Source organism: Littorina saxatilis, linkage group LG17 (genome assembly GCF_037325665.1).
Source record: "Littorina saxatilis isolate snail1 linkage group LG17, US_GU_Lsax_2.0, whole genome shotgun sequence".
In the NCBI taxonomy this organism is placed as follows: Eukaryota; Metazoa; Mollusca; class Gastropoda; order Littorinimorpha; family Littorinidae; genus Littorina; species Littorina saxatilis.
Genome location: NC_090261.1, coordinates 61,939,462 through 61,959,420, shown reverse-complemented (window position 1 = coordinate 61,959,420; position 19,959 = coordinate 61,939,462). Strand labels below are relative to the sequence as shown.

At 42.7% G+C, this 19,959-nt stretch overlaps 1 protein-coding gene and 1 long non-coding RNA gene across 3 annotated transcripts in view; both read left to right on the top strand.

Moving 5' to 3' along the window:
• The window catches only part of LOC138952013 (uncharacterized), a 259,836-nt gene that overhangs the window by 58,489 nt on the left and 181,388 nt on the right, over nt 1-19,959 (top strand). The window lies entirely within an intron of this gene.
• Nucleotides 1-19,959, top strand: part of LOC138952003 (S-adenosylmethionine-dependent methyltransferase Rv2258c-like) — a 63,344-nt gene that overhangs the window by 3,244 nt on the left and 40,141 nt on the right. For both annotated transcript variants that reach the window (XM_070323580.1, XM_070323581.1), the window contains exon 2: nt 3,559-3,731. In XM_070323580.1, coding sequence (XP_070179681.1) covers nt 3,559-3,731 — 173 coding nt within the window. The remainder of the gene's footprint in view (nt 1-3,558; nt 3,732-19,959) is intronic.

Genomic DNA, 19,959 nt, shown 5'->3' with positions numbered 1-19,959 from the left:
TCGACTGATACCCCGCTCAAAGACTTAATCGATTACGTGCGAGTTATGCTCCTTGCTACCGTAGATGCCTTTAAAAGCCATCGTGTTTTGTCGCAGACTTTTGTCAATAACCAACCACAACAAACACGTGTAACTGTGTCGCAATCACGTGACAGCTACTGCAGTGCTGAGTTAGATGAGTTGCTTCCCTTGGACCGAACACTTTTCAGTTATCCAAACCATATCGTTATTTATATCTATGTCCAAACCGAGAAAGATTCAAAGATTCGATAATTCGTTTTTGACTGGCTGGTCTATTAGTATTGCAGCTTGATATGGCAAAAATATAATTATTGACAATTTGAAACATAGGAAGACCTGAGCAGTTTAAGCCAATGAAAACACTGGAGCCTTTTGAGGGACCAGGGAAGAAATGTGTGCATAGATTCTTCTTCTTCTTCTTCTGCGTTCGTGGGCTGAAACTCCCACGTACACTCGTGTTTTTTGCACGAGTGGAATTGTACGTGTATGGTGCATAGATGAAAGTGAATGTCGTCGCTGATAAGTTCTACATTTGTGGGTTCAAAATGATAAGCCCCTTATCAACTGTTACATTGTGATACCCTCTGTGGTGTGTAGGCCCTATATCAGAATCAGATTCAGAATCAGAATTTATTGTCATTAAAGCACAGAGCCTATTGACACATACAAGATACATAAGTACAGGAAAAACAGCAATATAACATAACATACATGAAATACAAAACCAAGTGGAACAGGGTGAACAAAGAGGACCTGAAGATGAGCATAAGCCGTTATTGAGGACAGTTGCCGGAAGACGCATTGCATCTGCGTAGTTGAAAACAATCGTACACATATTTTGCCAATTGCCTTTGGATGTCGCTGTCAGTAAACAAAGAACTGACTCTTATTTCATCACTGCCGGTGGAAGTATTCAGTAATAACTGTTGCCTGAGATGAGCATACATTGTACACGAATCAGTCAAGGAAGTGAAGTTCATCCTCCACCACTCCACAGTTTCTGCATAGTCTTTCCTCCCTTGGTGTTCCCGTGTATCTGCCTTTTTCGATTTCTAAGTCATGGGCACTTATACGTAGTTTGCTCATAGCCTGTCTGTGTTCTTGTGTTAGCAAAAGATAGGGTTGTAGAGAGTATATGTGTGTCAGTGTTTGTGTGAGTAAGCCGTGAGTGTGTGTGTGTGAGTGTGTGTACGCATGTGAGCCAGAGAGAGAGACAGATGCAGAGAGTGAGGGAGAGAACCCGAGGGCTGGAAATGAGGCGGGGTGGGGGGGGGGGGGGGGGGGGGAGGGGGGATTTGTTTTAATTAATGGTTTAAAACAGAAGAGAAAGAATGATATATGTAGAATTTCAGTGAAGAGACTATGGCTGCCACTTCGTGCCTTCAGGTAGACTGCAAAACACATCAAATAATTAAATTTAAAAACAAAAACATTGAATGTAGATACAGAAATAGACAACAAAAATTGATAAAGGAAGTTCAGTTGTATCCTTAGCGGATGATGACTTTATTCAGTCTTCTTCTTCTTCTCGATCGCTCAGACAGGGACTCCGGAACTTCTGATGAAGTCTGCAGTACAGCGAAGACTCTGCAGGTTATCTGAAGGCCATCTCACTATCCGCCACCTGTGAACGCACCTGGTTGGGGGTGGTCGCCCCTACTGTCCCAGGACTTTATTCAGTTATTCTGCAGAAAAGACAAATGCTGGAGAAAACCCGTTCTTTTCTGCAGCATTTCTGCATAATGTCATCTTTCGCCGAAGCAGCGTTTTTTTTCTGCAGCAAAACATTTTACTGCAGTAAAATTGAAATCAAGAATGCTGCAGTAAAACGGTGCTGTTGTTTTACTGCAGAAAACCTGTTTACATTTTTTCTGCAGCATTTTGTACTGGCTTTTGGCGGATTATGACATTATTCAGTTATTCTGGAGAAAAACCGAAATGCTGGAGAAAAACTGTCTTTTCTGCAGCATTTCTGCATGATGTCATCTTTCGCCGAAGCAACGTTTTTTACTGCAGTAAAACAGTTTTTCTGAAGCATAATGTTTACTTGGTTTTCTGCAGCATTATTGCGATTAACTCAAGTTTTTCTTCAGAATAGTCTGTGACAGTTTTTCTGGAGAAAAACGAACGACCTTGTAAAGTAGCGTTTGTATTTGTCGCCCCCTGGGATAGTATAATAGTTTGTTCCGCAGTGTACCAATCAGAAGGCGTGTAGCATAAGGGCATTATATTAATTTGAAACTTTGAACTTCCGGCGGAAAGGAAGTCAGACAGACAAAATACATTCGTGTCACGCACAACTATTGGTAATTCTGGATGAGTCCATCATTCTCTCGACAGAGGGGGGCTCGCGTGCTCCAACATTATAATGAGCCAGTACAAAATGCTGCAGAAAAAGTGTAAACAGTTTTGTAAACAGTTTTTCTCCAGTAAAACAAAATCACCGTTTTACTGCAGCATTCTTGATATCAATTTTACTGCAGTAAAACTGTTTTACTGCAGAAAAAAACGTTGCTCTCGCGAAAGATGACATTATGCAGAAATGCTGCAGAAACAAACAGTTGTTCTCCAGCATTTCTGTTTTTCTGCAGAATAACTGAATAAAGTCATAATCCGCGAAGGATACAGTTGCTCACTCACTCACTCCATCAACAAGTCAATGAACCAACCCACGTCTGAATTGACCAAACCAACTAAGCAATCGTCAATATAAATCATCATAAGTAAAAATCGCCCATTTCTGTCCTGTTGCTCTGCGGTGATTTGACCAAGATAGCGCGCCCTAAATCCAGCAAACCGCGCTGAACTTCGGGGGGGGGGGGGGGGGGGGGGTGTGAATACTGACCCACATGAACGAAGTTGTCGCCGTTCACCGATTTACTTAGCGAGAGTACACTCTGTGTGTCGCGTGGTCAATCTAGGGTCAAGTCTTTCTTGTGTGTGCACGGTGTGTGTGTGTGTGTGTGTGTGTGTCTCTCTCTCTCTCTCTCTCTCTCTCTCTCTCTCTCTCTCTCTCTCTCTCTCTCTCTCTCTCTCTCTCTCTCTCTCTCTCGTCAGTTGAAGGGACGTTAAAATCAACAACTAATTACATTAGCGGTGCTCTTAAACAATTTTGTTGGATTCATTTTTGAATAAAATGTATGTCTATGTGCATAGTGTTTTAATTGTTGCGTCACTGAGTGCAATCTAGTCTAAAATATTGTATTCCCATTAAATGAACTCGCATTTTTTCGTCTATGAAATGTATTGTATGTACATGTATAATGTGTTCTTACTTCAGTTTACCTATAAAAATGTAACAGTTGTTTTCTTTACTCCTTGTTGATTCTTTGAGCAATTTAGATTAATCCCTCTTTAGGGTGAGGTAAAAGACACACACACACACACACACACACACACACACACACACACACACACACACACACACACACACACACACACACACACACACACACACACACGTACGTGATAAACACACCGTCGGTAAGTACCTTTTCTTGTTTCTCTGCCATTTCATTTGCATTTTGTGCGTTGTAGGGATCCACGATGGCTTCGGGGTGGATGACGCGTCTGATGAGCAGCGGGACGGAGGGTACTCTGGCACTGGGCCTAGCATTGGGGCACGAGCTGGGCATATTTGACGTCATCATGGCGTCACCAGAACCTATGACGTCACAAGAAATTGCCGAGAAAGGCAAGCTAAAAGAGAGGTAAGTGATGTTTACAACATGAACGAACGAACGAACGAACCAACTTTATTTTTCGAGGGTAATGGAGTAGATACAGCAACGATCTTTTTTCATCCAGCCCTCGCCCAAGAGGGAATTAACTAATGACGGTTTACCAGCGCCAAAACCTGGGGTTACCATTTTCACGCCACAGTTTTAATTATGGTGTGTGACTGACGTCAGTCGGGCATGTGGGCAGTTCGAAAAATGACACGCTACTATAATAATATGCTACAGTGTCCTATTCATCCTTATTAGCCTAATCTGTTTAATCCAATTATCCCCATTGTATGGATGTTAACGCCGTCAATTTCAAACTTGAAAAAACCTAGCAAAGTAACTATACTCATAACTGCAAGTTTTTAGTAAGTATAAATGCTCAAGCATCGCAGGAAGACAGTAGAAATGGAAACAGATATATATATATATATATATGTGTCATAGGTTACGGCATCATTGTGCATAGCGGGTGTTACAGGGATCTGCATTTGGGAGCTCGAGCGGGCGTTAATGTTAACATCTTGATTGGGTGTTAACTTAATTTCACCATCGTATCGTGTCGTACTTCAAACTCACGTGGTATGGAGAATTGCATTTATCGTATGAAAGGAACATGGGTTGTGTTTTTCTGATTGACCACGATTGTCGCCAATACCACTTCTCTGTGTGTCTTTCTGTAAGTCATTCTGCCTGTCTGCCTGTCTGCCTACCCCCCCCCCTCTCTCACACACACACACACACAAACACACACACACACTCACACACACACACACACACACACACACACACACACACACACACACACACACACACACACACACACACACATGAACAAAATAACACGAGTGGAGATCGCATCGGTGTCAATTTGTTTTTCTTCTGTCATCTTTTCTCAAGGGGAAAAAAAAGGAAAAGAGAGAAACAGAGTGAAAAAGTGGGAGCAAAAGAAAATCTTAAAGTGCACCTTACATCATGAGTCATTCTGATAGGTAGATGCATCTGTAAGGCATGTCACTGACGTTAGAGACGAAGACAGACCGCTAGATTGTGTGTGGCGTCGCATTCTGTACACTTTTTAGTAACAGTAACATTTTAATGAAGTTAAGTTAGCAGTGGGCCATGCGGCGTGTGTGCAAGGTTGTCTTTTTGATTCCATGAATGCAGTGAAACGCGTGTGCGTGTGTGCGTGCGTGCGTGCGTGGATGTGAGTGCATGAGTGAGATGTGTAAAAGAAGGAGTGTGAATATAATACCACAACCTGTTTTAAGAATTTTTTTTTTTTTACTGAAAATTCACAAGTCTGCAGATGTCCTGTACGTAAAATTCTTCTCTAGCTTTTAAAATTTTTATTTCCATTCTGTTTAGATTTGATTTCACGCTATCCTTGAACTGGAAAAATGCATGTCATTATTCATTACCGAACGGAACTTCCCCTCGCGTTCACAATTGCACAAACAACAACAGAACTGGGCCAGTATGCCTTTCAAAGTTTGAAAGGATATTGCACCCTTCTTTAGTATTGTTCGCCGTCTCTATATAATATCCTGCTCAGCACAAAATTCCCCTTTTCGACACAGAGAGACCAGGTTTAGTTCCTGAATGTACTGATAAGGCCAAAAAAAAATAGGTCTGTTTACGGTAACATAGGCCCAAAAAATAGGGTCGGTAGGTCGGGATTGTTTTTTTTTTTGTTGTTTTTTTTCCAAAAAACCATATTTTTACGTTATTTTGCAAAAAAAACAAGATTTTTTTTTTTCCCAAATGCCAAAAAAAAAGTCTAGGGTCGCGCGAAAAAACTAGGGTCGGTCGGGTTACCGTAAACAGACCTATTTTTTTGGGGGGCCTAAGAGTGTGTTTACTGGGTACATTACCGGGTACGTTTGTCGCGCGAGATGCTGTTGTACCTGACACGGCTTTGTGCTTTGCGGGGTAGAAAATAACTGTGGTTAAAAATCAAGCTCATATTTCAATAGCAGGCGGACCCTGATTGTGAACTGTTGCTGTTGTTTCTGCTGAGTATGTTTATTTCTGTGTCGGTGTTCCGGGTAGCGGCAGAATTAAATATTGTTTGTAATTGCTTGTACTTGTTTTGTCGGGCGATAATTTTTATTTAAATCGCAGTCTGTTTGAGTTTTTTTGCAAGGATTTGTATTACCTTATGAAGAACAACCTTGTGTGTGTGTGTGCGTGTTTGTGTGTGTGTGTGTGTGTGTGTGCGTGTGTGTGTGTGTTTATGTGTGTGTGTGTGTGTGTGTGTGTGTGTGTGTGGTGCGTGTGAATGTGTGTGTGTGTGTGTGTGTGTGTGTGTGCTCACGATCGCGCGATAGTCACCTTTGGAGTTCTTAATTATTTTTACAAGGAAATTTCAATGCAAGCAAAATTTTGAAACTCAAATTTGCCCTTTGTTTTATAAGTCACCAGAGTAAATGTATATTGAGTTCCTTCCCCAAATAAAGCGAAAACAATACTTTTAACTAGGTACGTATTTCTCAAGTTGTTTGACTGAAAGATTATGAGGCTGTTCCGACTTAGAAAGGTAATCGGGTGCATTGATTGGAAATGATACCCATGATATCCGGATGCGAAGATTTTGTTTAAGGTGTGTTTGGGATGGCATATATATTTAAATCATTTTTTTTCGCGTTTTGTAATGAATTCTCCAACATTAAGATGTTTCTTTTAACAGAAGTCTAAAATATTGATTTGACTAAACGCTAATGTCAATAGGAGTGTCAACCCTGGAGGTAAATGAGAATATCAACTCAACTCAACTCAACTCAAATTTTATTGGCTTCAATTTTCATAGAAGAATTTGTCTTGCGCTTGGGAGAAAGTAAGAGTATAACATATAAAAACAGCATTCATATCACATATTTCTTTAAATAAAGGAATTTAGCATTATTCCGAAAGGTTTGCGAGTAACATTCAGTACACTCAAACGTTCGAGAACGGATACACGCTTGCGCCAACCAAAAACATTCCCATGCATACGCAAGGATACGCGCAACAATACGCACAACAATACGCACACGACTTACCAACGCATGCACGAACTGGGGCGCACACGCACACACACAGAGTGACATAGACACACATACACACACACACACAGTGACATACACACACACACACACACACACACACACACACACACACACACACACACACACACACACACACACAACACACACACACAGCACACACACATACACAAGCGCGTGCACACACGCACGCCGCACACACACACACACACACACACACACACACACACACACACACAAGCGCGTGCACACACACACACACACACACACACACACACACACACACACACAAGCGCGTGCAAGCAAGCAAGCATGCACAACTTTCAAGGTAAACACATTTTTTTAAATGTTTAGCAGAGTGACTCAAAACATCGACAACAACACCAACGACAACAAACAAACAAACAAAAACACTACCAAATAACAACAACAAAAAGATACTACAAAAAGAAACGCAAATAGGAGGGAAAGAACTATTTCCTGGTAATAAATCCCTCAGACCACGAACGTCGGCGTCAGTAACTGTTGCGCACGTCAGTCGCATTTATGTCGTTCCCTTTAAACTACTTGTTTCTTTCTCTAATCCTTGTTTCTTTCTACTTCTGATATTTAAACATAAATTTTGATATTATTATACGACGGCGGAAATCCAGTTTGATTGGTGGACAGGGAGGATAAAAAGGTTTGCATTTGAGGGGTGGGCTGGTTAAGGTGTGTGTGTGTGTGGGGGGGGGGGGGTTGGAGGGAGAAGAGGGATCCTGTGCATGTGGGGTGTAGGTCGCAGGGGAGGAGGGGGAGGGGGGTGTAGGGTGTCATTATGCTTGCCAATTTTGTCGTCCTGGTGTAGGCCACACGCATTTGCTTGTTCGTTTTAACAAAAATAAAAAATGCACATTTTTTTGGTTGGTGGCATTTCCGATAGATGCAGTATATATTTTGCATGCTGTCGCTGGTAGATGTTTTAAATCCGGGTGGCTTAGAAAGCTCGGATGGGGGCGGGGGACAGAAGATTAAGTCCAGCATTTCCAGTTCTAATTTGAGAATGGTTAAAGAGGATCTAAAGTTGAGAGGAAAAGCTTTCTCATTGACAGTCGGGTACCCCGGATTTAAGAGACCATCCGGTCTCTGCTAGGTTATAATAGAGTTTTCATATTTGTTCAGTTGCAATGCCTGCACCGACCCCCCCCCCCCCCTCCCTCCCGCCCGTCTTTCTTCATTTTGATATTTACTTTGGGTTTTTTGTTGAACAGTTGATTGATAAAGGAGCTATAAAATCATAAAATACCCAGGATATTTGAGCAATTAATGGTGCTCTTTCCGGATGATTGACATTCCGTCAAGTCTGAGCTTTAGCTTCAGTGCAGATCATAACTTTAATCTGTCCGGCTTTTGAGGTTGGAATTGACCCCCCGTCATACCCACCCCAACCCTATTCATTATGAGGCTGCATTGAGAGACATGCCATTTTGAATCATGAATACTTAGGATAGCAAATCACTTCCGATCCGGCTTAGACTTATCACACGTACACTTCACATTAATAAATAAAAAAAATTCCTATCACGTTGAGTGAGTGAACGCAACTTTGCAGTTTGGTCTACCAAATTAAAAGTAAGTTCCAGATATAACTCCACATATCCCCGTGTTTTTTTTTATAAATTTTATGGTCTCGTCCAAAAGCGGATGAACTGAAATATCATGCAGTTCATGTCCAAATAAGGAGAAAGCGCATTTGTTTTTGACGCTGGTACGCGGGCTTTTTCTTGTCGGCTCACTGTTCTTTCGAGCAGACACAATGCAGAAGCTATTTACGATTCTGACAGCACTTTATGAGCGTGGCCGTTCGAGTCAGTCGCTTGTCAAACTAATGACCTCTGAATTGGGGCGCAGAAAGGGACTTCCCCCAAACACCGTATAGGCTTACATTTACATCCTTGTACTTGTGTACTCGCTCAAGAACGAGTAGGCCTACTAAAACTGCCTGGTAAACAAACTCGGCTTAACTCGGTCAGCTAGGGCAATGGTGCTCATTGAAAGAGGGCATGTGCTTTTCATCTGAATTTATTTTTTTTAGCAACCCTAGCGCTTCCTTCTCGAACTGTATAGTCTGTAGTACATATAGTATAGTGTAAGTATTGTGAAGTTATTGCCGCACTTTGCAGTGTGTGTGTGTGTGTGTGTGTGTGTGTGTGTAAGTGAGTGTGTGTGTATGCAGTTCTGTTAGCACTCTGTTCGGTTGTTGTGTTTGAATGTAGGCCTACTATGTATTGAATTAACTCAAACCAAGATATATTCCTGTGTAATGCACGTGGTTGAAATAACATCTTTTGTCATCATTTTCACGAGTTTTCATTCACAAACATCTGGGAAATAAATCTCATGTTCCCCATGCAATAACTCGAGGTGGTGAATGGGTTTGAGCTTTCAGGTGAAACGTGGATTGTCAAAGTAAAAGCCAATGATTGTTTGATGTGTGGAACCATCGCGGCTTTGGATTTGTGTTTCCGAGAACAACGATTGTAAGCATTCACTCTCAAAGACCCAATCAATGTTGATAATTACCACGGGGACTCATGGTCAATTTGCAACTTATCTCTGTAATCGCAAAATCCACAACGAAAAATCATAAACACTTAAAAGAAAAGAAATATGCTCAACACAAGGACTACTACTTTCTTCAACACTTACTGAACTCACAGGTATGATCGCAGCTCTGTACATTTTCAGACTGGAAGAAAAGCGTCTCCCTGTGGGTTATTGTGCATTTTGTTGCACAACCAAAATGATGAAAAAAACGATGTTTGGTGGCTGGTCGTCAGACCAGCATTTTGTTGTTGGTCCTCGGGGAGCATATCGCCTTTTGTTTCATATTTATCAACCGCGGCCTTCGGCCTTGGTCGATAAAGATGAAACAAAAGACGTTTTGGTCCCCTTGGACCAACAAAAAAGCTGGTCTGTCAACAAGCCACCAAACATCTTATAATGTCTTATGTCTTTCAGACACGGAGACCACTATGTAAACTAAAAATGGAAACAAAACTATATGATCCGGTCCCGAATATCCAAATCAAATGAAGAGATGTTAAACAATAACAACCAAACCGTACTATTGCCTCACTTACATTTTCCAGCGTTTTGAAAAAAAGCTGTAGATGAAGGCGTGTTGGTTTCTTTCAGGTCAGTGTTGTCTGTTAATATTACCTTTGGTTGTTTCGTTGTTTGGTTGCGATTATTTTTGTCTTTATTTATTTTTCCCTCCTTTTTGTTGGTGGGAAGGGGGGCGGGGTGGGGCTGAAAATCTTAATTACGTGTAGCGCAATGCAGACTGATTTTTTCAAGCAAACAAAAAAAGTGCCCGAGGTCTGAATTACCTAGAAAGGAAAGTTATGATAAGGAAGCAATAACAAAAATATACAAAAACAAGAAATTCCTTCGAGGTAGGAAAAACACCCCCGTTGGTCAAAGGGAAATAACCATTCTCACTGCCACCAACTGAGAAGGTTATTTCCCTTTGACCATTAATATGTCCCTCTATAAGTCCTTGTAGAATCTTTATCCACCAATAACTCCCTAACCGTGTGTTTGACTGGTCCCAATTTTTGTAAGGACCGTCTCAGGAATGTATAGAACCTGTTCACCAAGTTTGGTGACGATCGGTCCGTTCATTCTTGAGATCTATATGCGAACACAAACACACAAACACACAAACAAACAAACAAACACATCGACCGAATCCTATACACACCCCTATACCGGGGGTGTAAACACACAAACTTCATGGTGTGAGAAAGCACATAATTATACCTGACGGATTTCAAAACTGCCGAATCATTTTCGTATCTGTTCATAAAAAAACTGGGTGAAAATCATTAAAATCAGTCAAGCAAGACGTCGGCATGAAATATGAACGCGGGACGTTCGTGTCTAGTAGTGGTTATATTAAGCTTATTGTTCTTCTTCTGCACGCATGTACAGCGGGGAAAAAATGCCTGTAATGACATAGCTCCAAAATGCATGACTCATCGCGTTTTCTTTATGCTGTTTGGTAGTTACCCCGGGGTCTCTGTCTAATGTATGTCTGTTTGGTCCCCCTCCCATGTTTTTGGATAGTGAATTCTGATTGTACACATCACCAATTACATTTTCCAGCGTTTTGAAAAAAAGCTGTAGATGAATGCGTGTTGCTTTCTTTAAATTTAATTAAAATTAAACATTCCATTCTTTCCATACCATCCCGAAGAAGGCAGTTACATGCCGAAATATTGATTTGAACATACCTAACCTGGTTACTGGTGTTTTCCTGTTATTTAAATCACCAATTACGTAAAAATAGTAACAAACAAACATAGCTACAGGACTCGCTGTGTTTGTATTTTCTGTCCATATATAATTTGTTAAAAAAATAACCTTACACACACATACAAAAAAACCCCAGGCAGTATACACAGATATACGTGTTGTGATATGACAGCGAATGAATCAGTGGTTGTTGTTGTTATCGTTGGTGTTATTCATGCTGTTAATGCTCTCAAGTTGTTCTTCTTGTAAATTTCCCATCCATTACCGGCATCAACGATTCCTACCCCTGCCCCCTCCCCACCCCTCTTCGCGTCCCAAACCATTCGTCCTCCTTCTCTTCAAATGTAAACACCTACCTCGTGTTGTGCTATTACAGCGAATGAATCAGTTGTTGGTGTTGTCGTTGTTGTCAGTGGTTATTCATGTTCTTGTTCTGGTTTTTCTCTTAAATTTCACATCCATTTCCGACAACCTCGATCCCCCCCCTCCCCCCCCACCCCCCCTCCCCCTCCTGTCCCACACATATAATTCTCATCCTCTTACCATTTATAGACCTTTTACCCTCCAGGTATGCAAAGAGCTCCCGAAATAGAATTCATTGGTGCAGCTCCCGAAATAGAATTCATTGGTGCGTTTCCCCCCCACAAATACATCACGGTATCCCCACACACCTTTAAAGGGAAAAGTAGACAAGGCTTGCTCTGGTGTCCAACACAACGTGTTTGCGTGTATGACCGCTGACTGTGTTCTCCGTGTTTTTGTCTGGTCCTAGGTGCCTGTGATTTATTTATTTATTTGGTGCGTTTCCCCCATAAATACATCACGGTATCCCCACACACCTTTAAAGGGAAAAGTAGACAAGGCTTGCTCTGTTGTCCAACACAACAACGTGTTTGCGTGTATGACCGCTGACTGTGTTCTCCGTGTTTTTGTCTGGGCCTAGCTGCCTGTGATTTATTTATTTATTTATTTTTATTTATTCCTTATTTCTATATTTTTTGTTTCTTTATTTTTTTATGTCTTTCTTTCTTTATTTATTTTCTTCGTCAAGCAACAGGAAACGTTATTGATAGAAAGTAGAGTTGTGTTGCAGGGTTTTTTGTATTGGAGGTGCTTAGTCAGCAAACGTGTGTGTGTGTGTGTGTGTGTGTGTGTGTGTGTGTGTGTGTGTGTGTGTGTGTGTGTGTGTGTGTGTGTGTGTGTGTGTTCTTACGTGCATGCGTACGTCTACGTGTAAGTAGAATACATTACACTCGAAACGTGATGGCCGCACCCGCTGATGAAGATGATAATAGTTTGCTGCCGCTGTTAATGGTTTTGTTTAAAGTGTGTCCGTTTGGTTGAACAGTTCCTGACATATGAGTGAAATTTCCACCGTATTTCCGTGAAAAACATGCATGTTGGCACGTCCTGAACTAAGACGTAGTTGTATCACTATCTTTTGGTTTAAACCGTGGGTTTTATTCAACAATTTATTGATATAATTATAAATATATAATAAACAAGCTTAGGATCAACAAGCTGTAAGCTTATTGTTATAGTAGTGATCCTAAAAGGAGAAACAAACACTCTCACAATCTTTTGCATGCCATCTCTAATCAAGCGTCGGATGTTAAACTTTGCCCCACTATCAATAGTTACACAGGCATAATTATGATAACTGTGTAACCGAGTGCCGTAACACTACGATCACCTCGGGAGGCGAAGTGCAATCAAACAGGATTGAAAATGTTAGGGCTAATTTCTTAGCCCTATAAAAACTATTATGCAAACCCGAAGGTTTCCATGAACATACAGACAATCGGAAACCACCAGACCCCATCACAAACAGAATTCCACAATCCACCGGTGTTGACTTAAAGGCTAACAACTCGGGTGCAGAGTCTGCTGTGAAAGGAGCGGTAGCCTCCCCTGGCACAACTGTGAAATGTATGTTAACTGAAAAATGAATGAGAAAAATGCGCAAATGATTAATCGAAATTAAAAATTTCAAAATTAAGATCATGAGAAACGAATTTGGACAAAGAGCGAAGTTTTGAACTTAGAACGAACTGGACATCGGCGGAAACGTTTTAACAGTGTTGAATATTAATCAGCCGTCATAAGAGGACAATTAGCAATGAACTTTAAATCGATAACAATTTTGTCTTTGAGTTTTTATATAAGCGTGACCATGTTGCGTGTAATAAAAAGGGCGTAACTCTGTTGCCGACCCGTGTCTCGTTTCTTACATGAGCAAAAAGAAAAAAAGCTGTTTGTTCTGCATTCAGATAATATAAGATGTTTGGTGGTTTCTTGGCAGACCAGCTTTTTTGTTGGTCTGAGGAGACCATATCCTCTTTTGTTTCATCTTTATCGACCAAGGCCGAAGGCCGCGGTTTGATAAATATGTGACAAAAGGCGATATGGCCCCCGAGGACCAACAAAAAATGCTGGTCTGACAACAAGCCACCAAACACAGTTTTTGTCATCATTTTGGTTGTGCACGCACAATAACCCACAGGGAGACGAATTTTCAGAATACAATTCCGGGCCGCAACGCGGGTCATAGTATTTCGAGATAACACGTCATACTTGTCTGTGAACTCAAACGTAGCTTTTCTTCTAGTCTGAAAATGTACAGAGCTGCGATCATATTTTTGAGTTCAGTAAGTTTTGAACATATGTCTTTTCATTTAAGTGTTTTATGACTTTTCGTTGTAGATTTTGCGATTACAAAGATAAGTTGCAAATTGACCATGAGTCGCCGCGGTAATTATCAACATTGATTGGGTCTTTGGGAGTGAATGCTTACAATCGTTGTCCTCGGAAACACGAATCTAACGCCGCGATGGTTCCATACATCAAACAACCAGCCTCATTGGCTTTTACTTTTGACAATCCACGTTTCACCTGAAAGCTCAAACCCATTCACCACCTCGATTTGTTTCATGTTTTTTAATCCCTGCTATGAATGAAAACTCGTGAAAATTAAGTAGATGTGCAACGCCAAGGCACTGCATACCCCAGCGAAAGACAAACCTCTCTCTCTCTCTCTCTCTCTCTCTCTCTCTCTCTCTCTCTCTCTCTCTCTCTCTCTCTCTCTCTCTCAAACACGAACACACACACACACACACACACATACCTCAAGTTACACACGTACAAAAATACACACTCACTCACTCACTCTCTCACACACTTGACACTTCATACACACACGCACATATAGACAGACGGACATACACACCTTTACAAACAAACACACATACACACACACATACACTTACGCACACGCACAAACACACACCCACCCACCCACTCTCTCTCTCTTTCTCTCTCTCTTTCTCTCTTATACAAACAGACACACACACACACACACACACACACACACACACACACACACACACACACACACACACACACACACACACATTGACTCACACAAATCTCATACACACAAAACACACACTTATACGCACATACACGGTTGGCCTAGTGGTAAGGCGTCCGCCCCGTGATCGGGAGGTCGTGGGTTAGAACCCAGGCCGGGTCATACCTAAGACTTTAAAATTCAATTTGGCAATCTAGTGGCTGCTCCGCCTGGCGTCTGGCATTATGGGGTTAGTGCATGCTAGGACAGGTTGGTCCGGTGTCAGAATAATGTGACTCATGGGTGAGACATGAAACCTGTGCTGTGACTTCTGCCTTGTGTGTGGCGCACGTTATATCTCAAAGCAGCACCGCCCTGATAATTATGGCCCTTCGTGGTCGGCTGGGCGTTAAGCAAACAAACAAACAAATACGCACATAGACAGACGGACACACACACCTTTACAAACAAACACATATACACACTCATACACACACAAACATACACACAAACTCATGCACACACACATTCACACACACACACACACTCTTTCTCCCTCTCTCTCAGTATTTCTTACACACACACACACACACACACACACACACACACACACACACACACACACACACACACACACACACACAAACACACACACACACGAGTACAGACTCATGCACGCGCGCACACACACACACACACACTAACACTAACACGTGCACAAAATGAACACACACACACACACACACACACACACACACACACACACACACCGCGCGAGAGAAAAAGACTACAGGGAGGCATGACGTCATGATGCATTAATTGACGTCAAAAACTTTTGACCGTGACGTAATCTTCTCACGCGAGCTTTATCCATAGTCTTGAACAACCACACACAAATAGACTTGGAAAGTACAGAATTTCTACCCATCCAAAGCGGCCTTGGGTGGCGTTTGCTGAAAAAATGGGGGCGACTATTGCACCCACCGTATTTTTGTTAGTATGGTCCCAATTTTTGGTGAACTTCCATCTCCAACTGTAGCACGTAGCCGGGCACAAAGAATCGTTCTTTATCATGTATTATCGGTATGAAAATGCGTTCGTGGGATACCTCCAGCTTCGCTGGGATGATGACAAATAATATTTAAATGCGTAGTGCGGTTGCACGGTATAAGCGGGTAAAACCCAACATTTTAATGAGACAAATATTGACCCGAGGCACGCTTTTTGATCACGTTACCTGGGCTGGCTGAGAGAATTGTTACCTGGCTGAGAGAATTGTTACCTGGCTGAGAGAATTGTTACCTGGGCTGGCTGAGAGAATTGTTACCTGGCTGAGAGAATTGTTACCTGGCTGAGAGAATTGTTACCTGGCTGACAGCGCGTGTGCCCAGTTGCACATACATGTGTAAGCGACTTGTACACTAATATCCGTATAATTAGTAGTACAAGTATTAACAAATAACTAATGTAATTAACATGGCTGAACTACAATGATAAGAGAGAGACGAGGGGAGAAGGGGGTGGGCGGAGAGAGAGAGAGAGGGGGGGAGGGAGGGAGATGCAGTGCAAGAGAGAGAGAGGGAAAGAGAGAGAGAGAGACAGAGAGAGGGGGAGAGGGAGGGGACATAGAGAGGGGGCGGGGGACAGGTGACGTCCCCATTCACCCCGGCCTAACTCGCCACTTCCCATCTCGCCGCTTCCGAACACGCCGCTTCCCATCTCGCCGCCAATTATCTTGAGTTTTGCAAGAGAGGCGATTCGTCTTGTCACACACACACACACACGCACACGCACACACACACACACGCACACGCACACACATACACACACACACAAACACACACGCACGTACACATAAACACACACACGTATACATTACTGTAAAAGGACAAATTAAAAATGCGAATGTGCATGTCCAACAGGTGACTGCATTTGCCACAAAAGGTTACACGGGAAACGATAATTAAAATTGCACACATATACGGCACAAAGTAACGTTAATTAAAAATGCGAGTCCTACAGGTGACCATAGACCAAATAGCCTGGACCGCCAACTCGTCACGTGACCCTTCGAGGTTACGACTCTCGACTTTCAGGGGCGCGTCACGTCCGGTTTGAAAGGCCAGCGATTCGAAGACAGTGAAAAGAAAACACGCTCCAGTTATGTGTGACAATGGGAGGTGACAATGAACTGGATTTTCCAAAACTCCAAACTAAACTTAAGAAAACTCATCGAAAAACATGTTCCATATGCACTTTTGCTGAGTTTATTTTAGCATTTTCAGAACTTACCTCGGCAACTTCGTTCATGGTTACAATCGACACCGGATATGACGTCCCCCGGCCTGATTTCTGAAAGGCCATGAAAGCGTAGGTTCCTAAATGCGAGAGGCGCTACCTCGTAATAGAGAGAAAGAGCGGAGAGAGAGCTAGTTGGCGGTCCAGGATAAAATTTAATGGTCTATGAGGTGACAAAAAATAGCAATTGCCTTGCTGCTGTTTGCACGAAAACGTCAACTTCATCGCTTGGAATACACGGGGGCGAGATGGCACTGCTTTGGGGGGGGGGGGGGGGGGGCGAGATGGCACCCTTGACAGTTTGAAAGCAAGTAGACCGTGAAGTCGGCGACTACACAGCGGGGCCGAGATGGGCGGCGGCGAGTCGGTACCTCGCCGGGGGAGACTGTCAAAACGTAAACACGATGAGTCATGCATCAGTTTTGGGTTACAACATTACAATTAAGGCTACTAATAACCCCTACGCGACAGACGCCGCTCTTACATTTCATGCCGCAGACTCGCTTGACCTGAAACAGAATCAAAAGCCACTGAAAGTCTGTCTGTGCGCGCCAAAAAATCAGTAGAACATTTTAGTTGTGAGAAAGAGACCCTCAAAAGTGCTCTGTCTCAAAACGTGTTTTTTTTTTTTAACAACAGAAATATACATGTACGTACTCACCAATTCAAGAACAACACATACACACAGACACACACACACACACACACACACACACCCCCACACTCACACACACACACACACACACACACACACACACACACACACACACACGCACACACACACACATACACATACACACACACACACTAAGTAAAATTTTAACCCAAGGAGGATTCTTCATTTTTGTGTGAGCTATCCTTGTATTGGTCAGTAAATATTTCTTTTTTTCAGCTTTGTTCATTGCACCCACAGTCATTTTCTGGTTTGGATTGTTTTTCTAGTTACATCCATCATAGCATATAAATCATAGGCATGACCCAGAAGATGTTCGAACCAGGAAAACTTCCCCTTGACGCACGCGACAAGACAACTCGATTCACTCGACCGTAACCCGCCCGGAGGGGCAGGCGGATGCTTTTGATGCTGATGCCGCGTCCGCTTCTGACGTCTTGTGTGCAGTTACACTGTCATGCACGCAGGAAGCTCGGATAACCTTGAAGTCATTCAACCGTGATAGAAAACTGCACCCTAGCCCCGGGGGAGTCAGTCTGTGAGAGAGTAGGCGGCGTTGTATTGCGACGCACTACAGTACATTTTGCTTTCTTCCATTAGGGTATTTCCCACATTCACCTACGCATGCACTGACACACACGTACACAGAGACGCGCGCGTACACGCATGCATACGCACGCACGCACGCACGCACATACCCACACACAATCTCTCTCTAGCACTCTCTCTCTTTCACACACACACACACACACACTCACACACACACACACACACACACACACACACACACACACACACACACACACACACACATATATATAAACACACACACATACACACACACACACATACACGCACACACACACACCCTACGCCTGTAATAAATAGACACACACACACACACACATAAACACGCACACACACACACACACACACACACCCACACACACACACACACACACACACACAGACACACACACACACACACACACACACACACACACACACTCCTCTACGCCCGTAATAAATAGAGGGTAATCACCGCACGTATGTCAGCCAGTGCAGAGCTTCGTGGGTGCAAATTGCGAAATAAACGATCCCACAAAGATGTTCCATGATCCAAATCGTAACGTTCGGAAAGACTGCACTGAGCGGAGTTTATAGACAAAGGTTCACTTCTTGCTTTGTTAACATCTTTAAAGGATAGGGACAGATAAATTTAACCTGAATTAATTGTGAGGAGGCTGTCTAGTGACTCAATCATAATATACAACCACCAAGGTCCGACATAATTAACTGATAAAGATTTTGAATCAAAAAACAAGAAAGGTAGGTTGTTGGAACATTTGTTATTGACAAAACAATGCAAAATGGCTTGTCTCTTTGTTTTTGGAGTTGACAAAGATTTTGTTTAAATTGTGTTTTTGCAGTGAATGAACATTTACGGACAAGAAGTGAGAGAATTGATTGGGAAGGATTTTAAATGTAATCCCGTGACAGTATATATGTGTTCACTCCCTCAGAACTGTCCAGACTGTTGCATGGTAAAAGGCCAGCCCTCCGCTTTGACACATACCTTCTTCTTCTGCGTTCGTGGGCTGAAACTCCCACGTACACTCGTGGTTTTTTTGCACGAGTGGAATTTTACGTGTATGACCGTTTTTATCCCGCCATTTAAGGCAGCCATACGCCGCTTTCGGAGGAAGCATGCTGGGTATTTTCGTGTTTCTATAACCCACCGAACTCTGACATGGATTACAGGATCTTTTCCGTGCGCACTTGATCTTATGCTTGCGTGTACACACGAAGGGGGATAAGCCACTAGCAGGTCTGCACATTTGACACATACCAAAACTCAATAGCCTGGGTGCTCTCTGTGCAGGGTGGATTTTTATTCAAATGAATACTTTTTGTAACGGACTCTGTAGTGGGTTTTTGTGTTTGTTTGTTTGTTTGTTTGTTTGTTTGCTTAACGCCCAGCCGACCACGAAGGGCCATATCAGGGCGGTGCTTCTTTGACTTATAACGTGCGCCACACACAAGACAGAAGTCGCAGCACAGGCTTCATGTCTCACCCAGTCACATTATTCTGACACCGGACCAACCAGTCCTAGCACTAACCCATAATGCCAGACGCCAGGCGGAGCAGCCACTTGATTGCCAATTTTAAAGTCTTAGGTATGACCCGGCCGGGGTTCGAACCCACGACCTCCCGATCACGGGGCGCACGGTTTTTGTGTTAAATTCATTCATAAAAAATTCCCACTGTATTTAGAAGGAATCCAGACTATTGCTCGTTTGTATGGTTCAAAGCGGAGGGGGTGGCCTTATCTAATGTAACAGTCTGACCGTGTTTGAGATGGTTAGTCGAATCTGTTACACAGGAAGGAATGTTTATTCGAGAAGGAATTTAATGTTTATGTCCTGCTAATCGTCAAAAATGTAATCCATCTTCCTTTGTTCCTGTTTTGTAACTTTCTCCGGAGCGGTTGTTTGTCGTTGATGAAACTGTTCATGTGACTGACGGAATTAAGCAAGATGGATACTGTA